Genomic DNA, 16183 nt, shown 5'->3' with positions numbered 1-16183 from the left:
AGTTACCTGAAACTAAAAGAGGTGTACCACTTTCAGCTCATTTCAGCTGAAAAGAAGGTTTAGAACAATGGTAAAGACAGAAGCGAATCTAAGATTGCATGAAAAGCATAAAGATAATTACTGCTAAAAGGGCTTAGTTTAAGGCAAAGCTAGATTTGCATCAAGAAAGAGACATTTAAATTCATTGTAAATGGTGATTCAAAATATTATCTCGTTCTGATTTAGTCTATGTTATATAGTTTTTGACACCTTTGCTTTTTAGATAATTAAAGCTTCCCTACATGGCATCACAACAGTTATGAAAATGCTGTCCCTTTCTAAGGGAGGAGAAAAGGTTGGAAAACAGTGAGTGTGTGAAACAGCAATGCTCTTTTCCATAAATCATCTTGCTGGTTTAGTTATTCTTGAGGAAGAGATACAAAGAAATGAGAAAGATGACCAACACTCGATTCTGAATATTTTTAAGGCATGTTTGTCTTCCTAAAGTGAGATTCCCATTAAAACTAAAAGGCAACTGACAATTTTAGTAATTTTTTTTTTTTTTTAACAATTTAACATGAAAAAACTTGATTTTTGAAAATTGTAATTTTCCAAAAGATTTGGATTCAGTGGAGCAGCACAAACTTCCCAACTGTTTTGGAAGGGAAAGTACTCTGAGAAGACACAGCATGAGTAAAAAGATTAGGAGACCAGTTTACCGTCACCCACAAAATTAATAACGCATTACTACTCTAGCACTAACAAATAGTTTTTAAACTTACACTTCCAATTCTGATGAGAGCAGCGTATCTTGTGATAGTGGAGTTCAGAGTTTTGTTTTTTGTTTTTAATATTCCATTTCTGAACAATAATTAATAAAGCTGTAGGAACTCAGCCACTGAAGTAAAAATATTTTATCCCCCCCATCCACCTCTCAGTTCATATGGCCCCTTCCTGGACTAATGTACCATTCTAGATGCTAGAAAAATTAGGCACGACAGATGGTTAAGAGACTGCCAAAGAAAGGCAAGTATATTAAAGCCCTCCTGGTTCCTGCAGCCCAGGCAGTGGGCTGAACAGGCAGAAATGGCACCTACAGGAGATGGGAAGACTGACCAAATGGAGAATGCCTTCCTTTTTTTCTCCCTGCTATAGTAGCTGTGACCCCTTTTAAAGACAAATGTTGCTCACCCAGGTGTGGAGATAAAAAGAACAATTGCCAGTCCCTGCAGAAGGTTCTCTCTCACCCATGTACCTGGGGGTATACTGCCACACCACTGCTGCAGCTTCCCTTTTATTTCTGTCAGCTGGAGAGAGGAAGGCAAGTGCAGTGACCTGGCAGAGGCAGTGACTAGTGAAGCTAACAGGAAAAAACATGTGGATAGGGTAAGTTTTTCTCCTTTAGCAGCAGCTCCTTGTGCATCCCATCCAAAGAGTTTGTAGTCACACGTGAGATGCCAAAATGGAGATGTGGAGGTACGCTGGGAAGTGTGTGGGGAAAGAGGCACCAAAGCTATCCGCACAGGAGGGAGGCCCAGCTATGGATGGACCATGAGATAACCAGTTCCTATTGGTAAGAGTTGTAAGCAGTGGTTAGCAGAGCGATCATCCTCTAAGCCCTACTCTTGCTGAATTGGCTTACATGGGTCCAGAGGGTCACAGGATACAATGCTCCATTAAGCTCACGCCACGTGTTCTGTAAGCACATGAACCTGTCAAACTCAAGCAGGCCACATGAAGCATTAAGAAAACCTCAGCAGCACATGCCCATATTTACCATAGCCTAGCACAAAAGAGTTTAGACCTACTGAGAGACTCACCATTCCTTATCTGATAGCAAGCATTTGTGGGGTGTTTTTCCCATTTCTATCCTGAGTTTGTTTCAAGTCTTACTGGGAAAGTCTGAATCTTTTCAGTGTCTCCCCGTTTAGTACCCTTTCCTCAAGTAACTATAAATTGCTTCTTCTAGGGTTGCCTAGGGTTAATAAGTTGGAGATTTCTCAGGCAGCAGAATTAATACTCAGGATCCCATCCCATTCACCACATCTAGAAAACTCCTGTCCTTTAAAAATCCCTCCTGTCCTCAAGCGCTGTCCCTTACACTAAGGTAAGGAGACATTTGACAAATTGTCCAGACGTGAGGTTCTGCTTCCCAGGTGTCTAACTACCAGTTTTCATTGACATTTACATAGCCAAGTAGAAAACATGAAAACCAAACTGCCACTTTACTGATGGAGAAGTGCCTGCTGATATGCCTAGTGGCCCCCAGAGACAATAACAATATCTGACTGCCTCTTAGACCTGCTGGGATTGTTTTGTCAGGAATAGGCACCACTCTTTGCATCTGAGTTTTGATGGAGTTTTATGCTATCTGGCACTATAACCTTGAAATCCTCCAAGGTCTTTGACACATCAGCATTGTTGATTGTTTCTTTATTAATTTGACTTGAGAACAGTTCACTTAATTTGTGCTTCAGCTCGGTCATCCTTAATTTCTTAAATTCCTTGAAACAACATTAGAGCATCTGGAGGCTTCACTGTATTAAAACTATTCCACCCAGAGGCCTCTAATCTGTTCTCACTCCTCTGTTTTAAGTACACTTCTTACAGGTACCTTAGAGCATGCATTTCTGATTTCTTGGAAATGCACTGTTATTATTTTCAAGCATGTAAAAGTGAGCTACTGCCACATAACACACTTCTGGTGAAACATGCTGCTAAAGACAAACCCCTCAGTACAGTGCCTGCAGTAGAACAGTCAGTCTAGGTGGAGGGTGATTACAACCCCTTGTGCAGGCAGAAAGCGTACCATTTTGGAAGATGAACTTCACACTAGCCACATGAAGTATGTCATGAATACATATGAACTCCCATGTTTTACACAGATACTGGAAGTTGTCAGAACTTTGTTTTTGAACAACACCATTTCTTCCTCTTTCTTACTGGTACAAAAATTAATCCAAGCAAATTCTTATGCAAGCTTTCTCCTACCAATGAGTTATAAAAGGCTGTACGGAGATTAAGTGCAAGTGAGCTCCTTCACAAGGGAAAGGAAATCCTCCACAATGAGAAGTGGTAGGACTCCTCCACTCAATGCCAATAAGAAGTGACTAACGCTACTACTTTTCAGATGCACATTAGTCAGGAATAAAAGTCCTGGCAAAGACCTCAACCCCTCATACTCAGCTCCCCAGGAACTATTATCTGCTTGTTCCTCACATCACAAATCAAGGTCTGCCCAAATAACACCCATCTTGCACCATACTTTGCAGTTAAGCCACAGATGTTAACTTTCTTTTTTGATAGTACATATTGGTCACATACCAGGAAGACTTGTCAGTAATTAAGCATTAGAAAAGCAGAAAGAAACAGTATCAGTTCCAGCTAATTGATCGCAACACAACACTGTACAGCATTTGGACACACATCTGTGGTATTTGATCCATGGTCAATCTATCAGATCAATGAGCTTAGTCACTCAGAGGCATGTCTGCATAGATCTGCCTTTCAAGTTTTGCCTGCAGCCTTTTCTTCCCATTTGCACTCTCCCTCCCCCAAAGAGACATCTCTCCATAGTGACATGAAAGCGGTCCAGAATTGTACTCATCTTCCCTTCTTCCCTCCATTAGGAAGGCCACTGAAACTTTTGCACAATTTCTTGGAACATTTGTGGGGTTCTATGTGAGCTGTTCTGATCAACTCACTCCTTTCTCCACTACAGTCACAAGTTACATACAGTGCTTGCCTGGGATTCACCAAAACTCCTGCAGTTACCTGAACAGTCTGTACAGGCTACTACATGTAAATACACTGCTGCATTTTAAACCTTAGTTTTTTACTTTTTAAAAAAACTGAAAAAAGCGTAATGTCCTTGTCAGTCATACTACGAAGGCTATTGCTATGCAAGTATTAAAAATGAGAATGGAGAATAACTGAAAGGTATTAAGTAGATATAGCAACTAACTGCTGACAATGCCTGAAAGCTACTGATTATAATTAACAATATTCCCAGGGATAAATCCATAGGAAAATAAGGAATGCAATAGCACAGGTTTGGCTTTCCTTCTTTCTTTGTAAAATTCTTATCAAATACAAATTAAGTCAGAAAATTTCACTTGCTAATAATTGTATGTAAAGAGCAAAAAAATAAACAAGTAGCATTACCTTCCTCATAATAAGTTTATAAGGAACTGCTTCTTGTATTCATTCAAATTAATGTAAAGGTACTATGCATTTTCCTTTGCTTTATTAGCTATCCAAGAAACAGACCAAGTGCAAGTTACATAGCTGGTAGCCAAGGAGATGGAAACAGGGCATTTTAGAACATAAGAATATTATGAAAAAACAGTAGTATGTCTCTCGGTAAGGGCTTACATGTATGTTCTATTGTTCTTCTGGAAGACGGAACTGGAAAATCCTGATAACTTTTTGAGCAATATAACAGTCTTCTGCTCAAACAACTTATGAACTCGGCAATGGAGTAGTAGGTGGGTGAAAGCCTCATTAAAAGTCTGAATGCAAATGAATAACCTTATGGACAAGACTAACAGCATAGCTTCAAAAAAAAAAATAAGGAAAAAAACACCAAGCAAGAACCACTCAGCTAGCAACGAAAACAAACTTAATGACATAGGATTTCTTACCAGTGTACTTAATTCAAAAATACATTCAGCAAAACAGACAAAGGGCAACTTGGACAAGCGGTAAAAAAGCTTTATGAGAGGAAAGCACAATAACAGGCAGATAGGCTGGGTATCTCGTCCAGGTCTCTGGAAAGCACTGTATAGATAAAAACATTATGAAGATGGTGGCCACATTTAGAAGGGATGGGTATCAGCCCCATGCAATGATCGTTTACTCCGAGAATCATTTACTAGGAAAAAAAAGCATAGAATGCTGTGTACAAAGGATGGCCCATGTCAGAAAAAAGTCAAGAGGCAAGAGTACTGGCTAGAAGCAAGCTAATCAGGAAATCAAGAGGGAAGCAATGACAGGGTGGTAGAAGCCGCAAGTCAGCAAGCACTGCACTTCAGAACGATGACTGCGCTGTTTCACTCGATTCTGATGTACAGGATTGGTTACTGCTACCACAAATGAGCTGGGAATACCAAGTTTCTTGACAGTATTAAAGTCCTCAAGTGACAAACATTAGAAGTCATTTAATGTGTGTACTGATCTCTTCTTTGGTTTGCCCATTTGTAATTTTTTCTTGTTCAAACTGATGGATGAACCTAACACTTAATTATTTGCAGGGTATGCCCTTCAGAATTGCATTGCTTTCCCCACATACAGTACTTCTGTCCTGAGACTCCCTAACATCATTAAGATGGAAAGGCATTTCAGTCACAAAAAGCCAGAGTAATTGTGCTTTAATCAACTGAAATGCACACAGGTTTCTACTGCCACACATAAACCATGATGCAAGTGCAGCATGGTACCGTGTTGCCTGCTGCCTATGGGATGGAAAAACTGCAAGTTTGCCTGGTTTAGAAATATGAAGCAACTGTTTTACTTAGATTCAATGCCTACCTCTCTGAATCTGACTCTGATCAATAAGAAGCACAAGATCAATATGAAACAACTCAGTTTGTGCACTTAGGGAAGTGGAAAACGAGGGAGAAGATGGTTTCTTTTATTTTTGATGTATCCCACTATGCCACAACTGCTTAAGAATAAGTCACTTGTCAGAGTTCAAAGTTTCTAAAATACATTGATTGCATTTCAGCTATTAAAAATAGTATGCGTGACAACGATGGGATTTGTTTTGAATCAAAAAGCAAAGAACTTGGGAAAAACAAGTTTTCTGATTTACAAAGGAACCTGCATATGAATGAAGGCTTATTAAACAAAAAGGTAAAAAATTAACTTAGTAGCTTGGCAAACTTCTTATCCCTTCCCAAACAAGAAAGAAGCTCTTTATTCCACCAGTTATACTTAACTGCTTAGAGCTCTCAAGGGCTGGCTCCTTTGGAGACTGGGAAATGGTCAGAGAAACATTCTATCCATCCCTTCCTGAGCAAAGGAAATCACCACCAAACATTTTAAGAAGTTTGCAGCTTCTTTAAGTCAGTAAGACGGACTTAAGATCAGGTTCTCTGCCACTAAGAATAATGAGAGGTTGACTTTGCATACCAGAATCAGAGGCATAAGAACAGAAAAAGGTTTAACAGGATGCATAGCAAATGAGCAGTTTTTATTTAATGCATAAGAAAAGAAACAGATTTATTTTCCATAACACCTTTATGCAGTTTATCTTTTATTAGACAAAATCCAATCTTGTCAGATGTTGCTGTTAATTTGCGTACATCTGAAGAGCATGGAATATCCCACCTAATTTTTCCCCGTAAGAAAAGATTTTTCACCATCGACTTTGCTGGCAAGGACAATAGTAAAGCAATAGAACATGAGTAAGCAGTATCAATTAAAATGGAGTTAGTCAAACACAGCCATTCTGTGTTTTGTAATGATTACAAGCTTCGCCTTTTGTTATGCTCTCCAAAAGGCTGGATCACAGGCAGAGCAGACACTGACAACTCTTTATATAGGGAAAGAAAGGTAAAGGGACAAAAGTTATTGGGAGGAACAGAAGCATGAACAGTCAGAGCAGGAAAAGTACAAAAGGGAGTGCTGTAAACATTAACAAAAAGATGTCATTGGGCACTGGAGAGAAGTCAATAATTGCATCTTCTGTGTAAAAAGCTAGAATGGTAACAACTCTACATCACAACATGTAGAAGTAAAAATCACTAAGTGGTACACACCTTAGCAATGGCCGTCAGAATAAAATTATGGTACAGTAACATTTAACCCTTCCACACCCCCAAAGAAAAAGGTGCGTTCCAAGCAAGCTCCCCAGTAATTCACTCTTCCAATTCATACAGAAATTGGATCATTCTTGTCATGTATATAATTATTCTGCCACCAGATACAGAAAGGTGATACAGGAGTAAAGATGCTATGGAGACCTGGTTTGATTGCCTTCACCTGAAGAGTGACAAATACATTCTTTGGTCAGCTATCAGGAGGCTCTATGTCTCCCTGCACGCACCTTGCCACTGACAGAGAATACAGTAAGGTTTGTTTGCATCATCTTTAACATTGCAACAATCAGTGTAACATTAGACATGAGCTGAAGTTAGACACTACAGTGTCTTGGAAACACATGACTTTGCAATTCTCTGTAAAACAGAGGTGCCTGTCCTGTCACTAAGCATCTAGCTATGACAATGGCTCAGCACTGCATCAGTTAACCAAAACATCACTGTAAAAGTTGACTTATCTGTGGGAAATGACACTGCATACTTGCAGCTTTACTGAGGACTCAGAGATGTTAGATTATATAGATTTACTGTATGGATTCACTTCTTTCTTGATACACAGCTGAAGATGTCCTACCATTTTGCTAAGCCTTCAGTACCTTGCCTCATCAATTTCCCCCTATTAAAATGCGGTACTGCGTATGTAGCTTAGATTGGGACTTTAAAGGTGCTTTGTTGGTTTCTGTGGTTTTTCTTTAAAACAATGTTTTTTACACATGAAAAGGAAACACTCATAGTAAACAAAACAGATACACACCATATATAGTTTTTTCTATTGATTAGGCCTCAATTTCAGTATAAAAACATTTTCTAACAGTTTTAGTTTAAAAAGCATTCTAAGCATGAACACTGTAGTTTTAATATATGTAAAAACAAATAGTTCACAGAAGCAGCAACTGTATTTTTCCACTTTAATGAGTAATTTAATTAAAATACGCAAACAATTAGACAATGGAATAAGTTAGGATAAGAAATGTTAAGTTCATGTATACTAGCACAAGCTAACAGTTCATCTTTTTTCCTTTTTGGAATTTTAAAATGATCTGGACAATATTTTGGAGAAAATCCTTTTGAAACTAAAGATTTTTCATGCTAATCAGAATTCTCAGTACTAATCCACTACTGATTCTGTGGTTAAGTATGTGTTGTCTTCTCTGAATAAGCACATAAAACTGAAGTGCATGAGAATAGGACACTTGACACAGATGTTCATGCAGTGATATTAACAGCCCTTCCAGAGTATATGTATTTCACAAATCAGCTAGGATGAAGCAAACAAGTATACACTGCTCACGAAAGTCCACTAAAGGGAAAGAGTCAGATGCAGACTTGAAGTTATCATTTTTATTAAAAAAAATATTTCAGCAGTAGTGCAGTCTCAGAACAGAGGAAAACACCAGAGGCAAACCAAAATTAGGTCTTGAAACAAAGACAGAGGAGAAGGCAGAGAGGCAAAGCTATATAATATTACACAGGGAAGATGAAGGCCCTTTTATTGTGTTGCTAGTAGCATTCAAAAAAAAAGAAACTCACAATGGGACTGACTATATGGTAGGACTGGATGAAGCATAAGGCTCATATTTCATGAAGACAACAAAAGCAGTCGTATAACATAGGCCAAGCTCAGGTCTGGAAATTCATGGTTGCACAAGGGGAAGAGAAAAAACACCATGAAAACTGACATAAACGATGTACAATTGATAGAATGATTGCATCTCTTCACTATTCTGTCTGAGCATAGTGAGATGTTGGTCACTGTCGTGTCCAGCACCAAACAGTTAATGATCACTAACTTTACCTGGACACAGACACCCGTGGGTTATTTAAGGCAAAGAGAAATTACTCTCCATGTATCTTACCAGCTCTCAGATATTATTGCCAAAATGCAATGATGCAGTGTAACGTTAAGTTTAGATTTGATTAGCAGAGTAGATCTGTGCAATATAATTTCCCTGAATTCTCCATACTTGAGGGTTTTTTCCCCGTGTAGCTTTAAATCTGAAGTGACAGACTGTATCATGAGAAAGACAGCTAAAAGAAGCCAACTCTTAGAAGTCACAAATTCAGAAAACATTGAAGAGATTGGCAAGTGCTTCACCAAACATTTACATTGAACATGAATTGTTGTTCTGATTATGTGTTAACACCAATAAGCAAAGAATCATTTTTAAACAGTTACTCATAACCTACCAGCATTTATTTTTAATTTTTCAAAGCACAGAGTATGAGTGCAAACTATGTCTCTAAAGCAAGCTACCTTTATGAAACAACGCTACAGAAACAATCATAGGAAAAAACAGCTCTCATACTTGCTCATTAACATCTGTAAAGCCTAGTGCAAGGCATCCAGTTTTAAACTTCTATAACCCAGACAAGAACACGATAGACTAGCTCCGTTTCTCCTTAGAATATACCTCCTTACTTTATTTTCCAGCTAAATGCTTGTGCAAAGGAGCTAGAAGGCAGCTTAAGACTCCAGTAAATGTCTGGAACCTACTTCTGGTGAAGTAAAAATAATAATATGCCCCTTGCTTTTAATAGTCACAGAATTGCAATATTCTCCCATCCACCTTGAGTTTATTGCTAACAAATTGCTGTAGTGGAATTAAAGCTCAAGCATGAGCCAAAAGAGTGATGAACACTGCTAGATGAGCTCTAACAGCATAGAAATAGCCTTAGCAATCTGACTCAGACTCTACTATTAACAACGGTTTGTAGTTCTGATAAAAAACATGATTAATCATGTAAGTTGGACTAACTACTTTAACTGCGATTAACTAAAATTGAAACACTGTGCATACCTAGTTCTTCACAAAATTTTTCATAGTACCATGAAAATTAATCTGGACTGAACTATTCCAGTGATGTTTCCACTTACAGTGGAAGGTGTTACAAAGCACTGTAATTGTCCTTGTCAAAATGTTGTGGATTTGTAATGCAGATTTATTAAACTGAAGCAACTGACAACAATGCTAGCAGCGTTCCACGTTGAAATGCCCTGAAATAAGTATAATAATAGGAAACACTTCTTAATTAACAGAGATTAGGAACAGCAAAGATCATACACATCTCCTAGAGCTGCCTTCTAGGATTTTCGCATCTTTATCATTATATTTTCAAGTAGGCTCAACTGTAGAAGCCAGAAGATTTGGCAAAATATAATGTGTGTTTTTCCTCTAAACTCTACAAACATTTCCTTACTTACACATAACTCCATAGTGCATTGCTTTGGTTTTACAGCAAAGGATAGTACTCAATGCAAGCTATTATTATGATTAAGTCGTACTGTCCAAAGTTTGGGAAATTTTAAAATGTACACAAAGAACAACATTTATTCAGAGCTCTAACCTGTGATCCGGAGTTTCTTGTTCTTCTGTTAGCTGAGGTTAAGCAATCACTTTTCTTCCATCTCAGTTTCCCCATCTGTAAAAGGGAAAAATAAAAAATAATGACATTTAATACCTTTCACAATTGCTTTGACATCTATAAAAAGTCCTTCAAAGGAGCGTTGTTGCTATGAGCTACACATTAATTTCAATTCATCATTGGTCTGTATCATTGTACTAACAATAACTTATTTCTGTTCTCCTTTTAGTAACTGAGATGATACACACTGATATTAGTCAAGAAAATTTAAATTGTTTGTATTTTTAAGTAATGACTGTAATTTCTTTCTTTGTTTAGGGATAAAATATAACATGGGATTCCAGCAACCTAAAAAAGTAAGTTTCCACAAGTATATAAGGAAAATTGCATCCATATTCGAGTACAGAGTAAGGATAGAGATGGCTCAGATAACACCACTAGACTAGAGATGAAGCACTGAAATGGAATGATGCATCAAAGCTTTGTCATGAAGTAGAAATTTGCCTTTTAAAACATGAATTTTATGAGCTACACAACCTTAGTTTTATTAGTTTTTTTCCCTAGACTGGATATTGCTAACAGATACTGTAAACTTTGCATATTAATATTGTGTGAAATCACACGGAGCAGAGTGTCTTGAGAGACACTTCAAAATAGGCTAAAGAAAAATCCTGGTGAAATTCCTCCATCTAGTGGCTGCTAGCACACTGACAGCAGCAGTGAGAGCCCACCTCAGCCACTCACGATTTCAAGCCCAAGTGCAAAGTGTGCTAAGGAGCAACTACACAGCTGCCAGCTAGTGAAATCAGTGTCAGTGGCTGACCGCTCCATCTCTACAGCTCCAGCCTGACCTTCTGGATGAAGAGTTACATTGACAGAAGACATTCAAATCATGGCATTTGTGTTTCACAAAACGTGTAGGTTATCATCACCAGTGCTGTGAATATCTAGGAAGACTGAATTTGATAACCTTGAAATACACGCCACACCATGAGTAAATAAGATCAAGTTTCTGCCACTATGCATAGGGTAACAGATAGAAATACTGTGTCACCCCTTCTGTTTTACCTAGACAAAAACCTTAATACACATTTGACTACTGAAAGCAACCTCTGAAGATAAGAGCAGAGTAGAACAATCACTCTTGACAGCTGAATAGGGCCTCGTGTAACAAATTGTCAGTTGGTTTCCCAGCCAGCACATCACACACCACCTCTACCTGAACAGCCAGCAAAACAGTTTAGAAGCCAAAGTTCTGCTACAAAAATTTGCATGGTACTCTGTGAGTTTTGTTTAATACTGATGTGTACACTTTACAGTTCCTCCAATATCTTATTTTTGAAGCCACTTACACACTATTATGGAGCAAGTAGACTGAAAAAATCTGAAGTTTACAATTTATAAGACATCTAAATAAACATTAAGTGTTTTAGATAAGCAATATACATTCCACAGCTATATCTGCATCCTCTTTTGAAATATTCCCTGGGGTTTCATGTGCCATTCAGCTCCCAGATGACTCCTCAAAACAGGGATGACAAGGAGTTACAGTGTCCAGGACCTAACTTCAGTCGCAGAGGCACAGACTTGTAGACAGGGATTTAGTTCAGCTGCTTTGAGGAGCAGGAAGTGATGGAACATATGCGGGCTGTGTGCCAAAAACAGTATTAACCAGGGAGATCCACCTGATGAAAGAGACCAGGTTCCTGAAAGCTCGTACCATAGACCCACATTGCTTACTGCTTTCACTCCCCTACTCCCACTCACAGCTTCATTCTGACTCCTCCTTGCTGCTCATCAAGTCTTAATTGCTCTGGTCCCAAACTCATCTCACTCGTCTCCCTTTGGGTTCCCTATCCATGCTGTTTTCACCAAGTCCTCTGCCTCTCCACAAAGCCTCCATCTTCTCACTGCAGTCCTTTTTGCTTCCTTCTTCCTACTCTTGTTCCCTGCACATCCTCACACCACATGCACCATTACCCTCCCTCCCTACCATCGGCCCCGGAAGGCTTTATCTGTGCACAACAGCCCTCGGTGCAAAGAGAGCCTACAGAAAGAGCGGGGGATGAGGGGGAACAAAGTAAATAAAACAGATGTGTGTTTTATTGGCTGTTTATTTATTTACTGTCTGTTTTAAAACAGACAACAGGCAGTCTGGAATAATTAAATAAGTCCTCAAAATATACTGAAATTTCCACAAGAAGTATTTAAGACAGCATATCTAAGACAAAAATCTATCAAAACCTAGGTGCAGACACCACACAAAATATAGTAAAACCCAAATCTGAACGGCACTTTACCAGCTCAGGTTCATCTTAACCTTTGGATTGAACATAAGCACAGGGCAAGACAAGAAAAGTCACTAACCAGCGTGTGAGCACAGCACCGAGGACTCTCGGCAATGCACTCCGAGCTGTATGAATAGATCTACATTAAGTTGCACAAGCTGTTAATAGTGACAAACAGTTTCTCATTTAGTAACATCTTTCATCTATTTTTCCATCAGGACTGCATTTCCAGCAATAACCGGGATAGAAGATTAAGAAAAAATACAGCAGATGGAATAGTGACGGTAAAGCTGAGCGGTTCATTACACCCAGCTGAAAACGTGCCCACTAAGCTTCAGAGCACAGACAGACGGCAAAGCAGCATAACGTTTGAGAAAGACTACCAACAGCAAGGTGAGGAAATTAATTCTATCAGGATCCATAAACGGAGGAGGAGATTCGTAATTAAAAAGAGCCCAATCCTGATTTCCATGAACAGCTCCACTCTCAACTTGCCCACACTTAAATCCGAGGACAGGAGTTACAGCAAGTGGAAAAGTCTCTATCAGATACAAAGCGAAAGAAAGCAAATAATGAGGGAAACTTGTTCTAAATACAAGAGTAATAATAGGAGAATAATCACTCCTTACCACGTTTCTAGAATATTTGTAGAAGATAAATACAGAGTTCTGTACTGCGAAGTACCAAAAGCCGGCTGCTCTAACTGGAAACGGGTGCTCATGGTTCTCAACGGGCTGGCTGCTTCCACAAAGGACATCCAGCACAACACAGTGCACTATGGAAACTACTTAAAAAGGCTGGATGGGTTTGATCGCAAAGGAATCTATCACAGGCTCAACACTTACACAAAGATGCTTTTCATTCGTGAACCTTTTGAAAAGCTGGTGTCTGCATTTCGGGACAAGTTTGAACATCCAAACAATTACTATCACCCGGTTTTTGGCAAAGCTATCATTTCCAGGTATCGTGTCAACGCCACCAAAGAAGCACTAAGGACAGGCTCTGGTGTCAAATTTAAAGAGTTCATTCAGTATCTCCTGGATGTACACAGGCCAGTGGGTATGGATATCCACTGGGATCACGTCAATAGGCTTTGCAGCCCATGCTTAATCGACTATGACTTTGTTGGGAAATTTGAAAGTATGGAAGAGGATGCAAACTTCTTCTTGCACCTAATTGGTGCTCCACAAAATTTGACTTTCCCTAAGTTCAAAGATAGGCACTCCAATGAAGAAAGAACTACCACTAAAATTACGCAACAATACTTTGCACAGCTTTCTCCTTCTCAAAGACAACGGAGCTATGACTTTTACTATATGGATTATTTGATGTTCAACTACTCAAAACCTTTTGAAGATTTGTATTGATTTGAGAGCTGGGACACTTCCATGATCATATCAGCTGAATTGCATAACAAATCCAGGTGGCTTCTGTTTATATACACTCCTGTTAGTAAAGAATTGGTTGAAGAGCAGGAAAACAAACTCAGAACATAAATGGTTAGTGATGTTTACACCTTCACCTTAAATGCCTCCTTTTTCAAATCATTTTTCTATAATTTCTCCATGTGAAGTGTATGTATATACATGTGTAATACTATACGTCAGGGCTCCCAAATAAAGCAGATAATTTTCCATGCTGGTGTGGCTTGTGTTTGCACTGGGAGGACAGTTTGAAACTGAATTCAATGCAGGTGACAGCTCTACAGTGGAGCCAATATTTTAAGGTCTTCACTATTCAGAAAAGCAAGTCTTTGAAAGTTACAAGGTATCAAGAAAAAAAATACACTAAGAAATATGTATCTTTCATCAAATTCTGCAAAGCATGAAGCCACACAACAAACAGGCATATTTGAAGTTGGTCATACAGCGATTTTCTCCTAACTTATGAATATGAGGAAAGTATCACACTATTCAAAAACATTGGTGAAGACAACTAATACTCAGTCACCATGCGAGTGCAGTATTAAACCAGATGTTGCAATTCAGGGAGAGAGGATGTGTTTCCCCCCCTTCAGTATTTCCCTTACCGCAGATTCATCTGCAAGCAGATAAAATGCAGGAAAACATTTGCATCTTTATGCATGTTATTAAGATTCTTTTAATCCTTTGCATTAACATAAATCTCTGGTTTAATCTTTATAGTCACCAAGAGTATCACATCTTTCCTTTATAGTAACAAGCAGGAGTAAATGCAACTTCCTGTCCAACAAGATAATTCTTTTCTTCGCTGCAAACAATTCATACTATTTCAGTAACAATTACATTTGATGTCACAAGCCGAAAATATTCCAGGTAGTGTAGTTCAGCTATTTGTTTTCTATACTTCACAGGAGACATTTTTATCTAGCAGAAGTCTCCTGTGAGAATCAAATACCAGACCTTCTACTGCTTCTGTAAGTCTTCACACCAACTCTGTATATGGTATCCTTGTCTACATGTTCTTTAATCACTTGAAATAAATTATTTCAACAGTTAAGTTAGAAGGCCATATTAGAACAAGTCATAAACTCTACAGTAATGCCAAACTTGAATGCCTCGGTTACTTCTATAGTTTACATTTTGCAACCAAGATCAGAATTCCACCAAAACCTGCACCGTACAAGTGTACGAACAGCTAAGAAACAGTTGTTTCCAGATAGTTTTGTAATTATAGGACCAAATCAATAAAATTTTATTCATACAAATAGTTTCATGCATCGCAAGTATTTATATCCCATGTCATTTTTGCTTTGTAAAACTTTAGTAGGCAAAAATATGGTTCAAAAAGTGTTTGTATTGAGAATTTGCTGACAAATGCTTCACATAACTGACATCAGAATTTCATTCGTACAAACCTGTTCTGCTCAGAGAAGGGCTGTGTGTGTTAGGAAGGTAACTTGCACTGTTCCACAAAGTCAGTTACCATTCCCTCTCTGCCTCCTGCTCCTCATCACTGCCTTGCTGCTGCAGCTAGCCTCCTGTCCTCCTTTCCACCCACTCAGATGCTCAATGTGCTCACATGACCAGGGAACAGCCTTTTCAAAGTAATTTTTTGTTAACCCAAAACAGGCTGGAGGCTACTCACCTGGGCTGTTCTGTCAGATCACACTGAGGGATATTTGGGGGAAAATTAGGCACTTTAACCTCTTCTAGTGCAGAGGAAAGCATCTATTTTGATAGTGGTGGAAGGGTTTTTTGTGCATAGTCAAGAACACCACTGGGAATTTGAGTTATGCCATCCTTATTTAATATTAGGCGCTCTAAGAAGTTGTGGTATTCAAGTAGTATAATTTATATACCTGTAGGTAAGGAAGGCACAAAGGCACCCAAACAAGGAAGGGGTATAATAAATATCTCAGCCCTCAGTTTATTTTTCAGGGTCTGATTTTATAAGCTACCAAAGCAGGATGGTCTACCAGGGCACAGCACGTTAGCACTGCTCCTGCAGACTAGCACCAAACTCGCTCAAGCCAGCGAGTGAGCTTCCACTGAGGGAAGAGCCACAGTTGCCCTTACTCCAGCACTACTGCAGCAGAAGAGAACATGTAGGCTCATAGTTTAGCTCCATGATGCGGCCTAAGCAAAGCTAGAAAGAATTTACATTCAGCCCTCTGCTAGTTTTACAGACTTCCGAGGGAAATATTAAAGAACTATGAATCTAGCTGTAGTTTTAAGAGACCTGACTTTCTCCCCCTACTTCCTCCTCCCTCACCCCAGGTTTTCACCTTAGTCTACATATGCACACAAATGG

The 16183-nt window shown here is 38.9% G+C and overlaps 2 protein-coding genes across 20 annotated transcripts in view; one reads left to right on the top strand and one right to left on the bottom strand.

Moving 5' to 3' along the window:
• CHST8 (carbohydrate sulfotransferase 8) overlaps nt 1-15137 on the top strand; it is a 131593-nt gene extending 116456 nt beyond the window's left edge. For all 4 annotated transcript variants that reach the window (XM_080552759.1, XM_080552758.1, XM_080552760.1 and 1 more), the window contains 2 exons: nt 10482-10519; nt 12670-15137. In XM_080552759.1, coding sequence (XP_080408885.1) covers nt 10496-10519; nt 12670-13818 — 1173 coding nt within the window. In that variant the 5' untranslated portion in view covers nt 10482-10495 and the 3' untranslated portion in view covers nt 13819-15137. The remainder of the gene's footprint in view (nt 1-10481; nt 10520-12669) is intronic.
• Nucleotides 1-16183, bottom strand: part of LOC308176684 (uncharacterized protein) — a 182640-nt gene that overhangs the window by 138807 nt on the left and 27650 nt on the right. For 14 of the 16 annotated variants that reach the window (XR_013938475.1, XR_013938476.1, XR_013938477.1 and 11 more), the window contains exon 3: nt 10146-10220. Coding sequence is in view for 4 of the 16 variants with exons in the window: in XM_080552774.1 (XP_080408900.1) it covers nt 10146-10220 (75 nt within the window). In the remaining 12 variants the exon portion in view is untranslated. The other 2 variants (XR_013938485.1, XR_013938486.1) reach the window with 2 other exon arrangements.

The sequence above is a fragment of the Anser brachyrhynchus genome (genome assembly GCF_964034855.1).
Source record: "Anser brachyrhynchus genome assembly, chromosome: 12".
Classification (NCBI taxonomy): domain Eukaryota; kingdom Metazoa; phylum Chordata; class Aves; order Anseriformes; family Anatidae; genus Anser; species Anser brachyrhynchus.
This window is presented reverse-complemented; position numbering and strand designations above follow the sequence as displayed.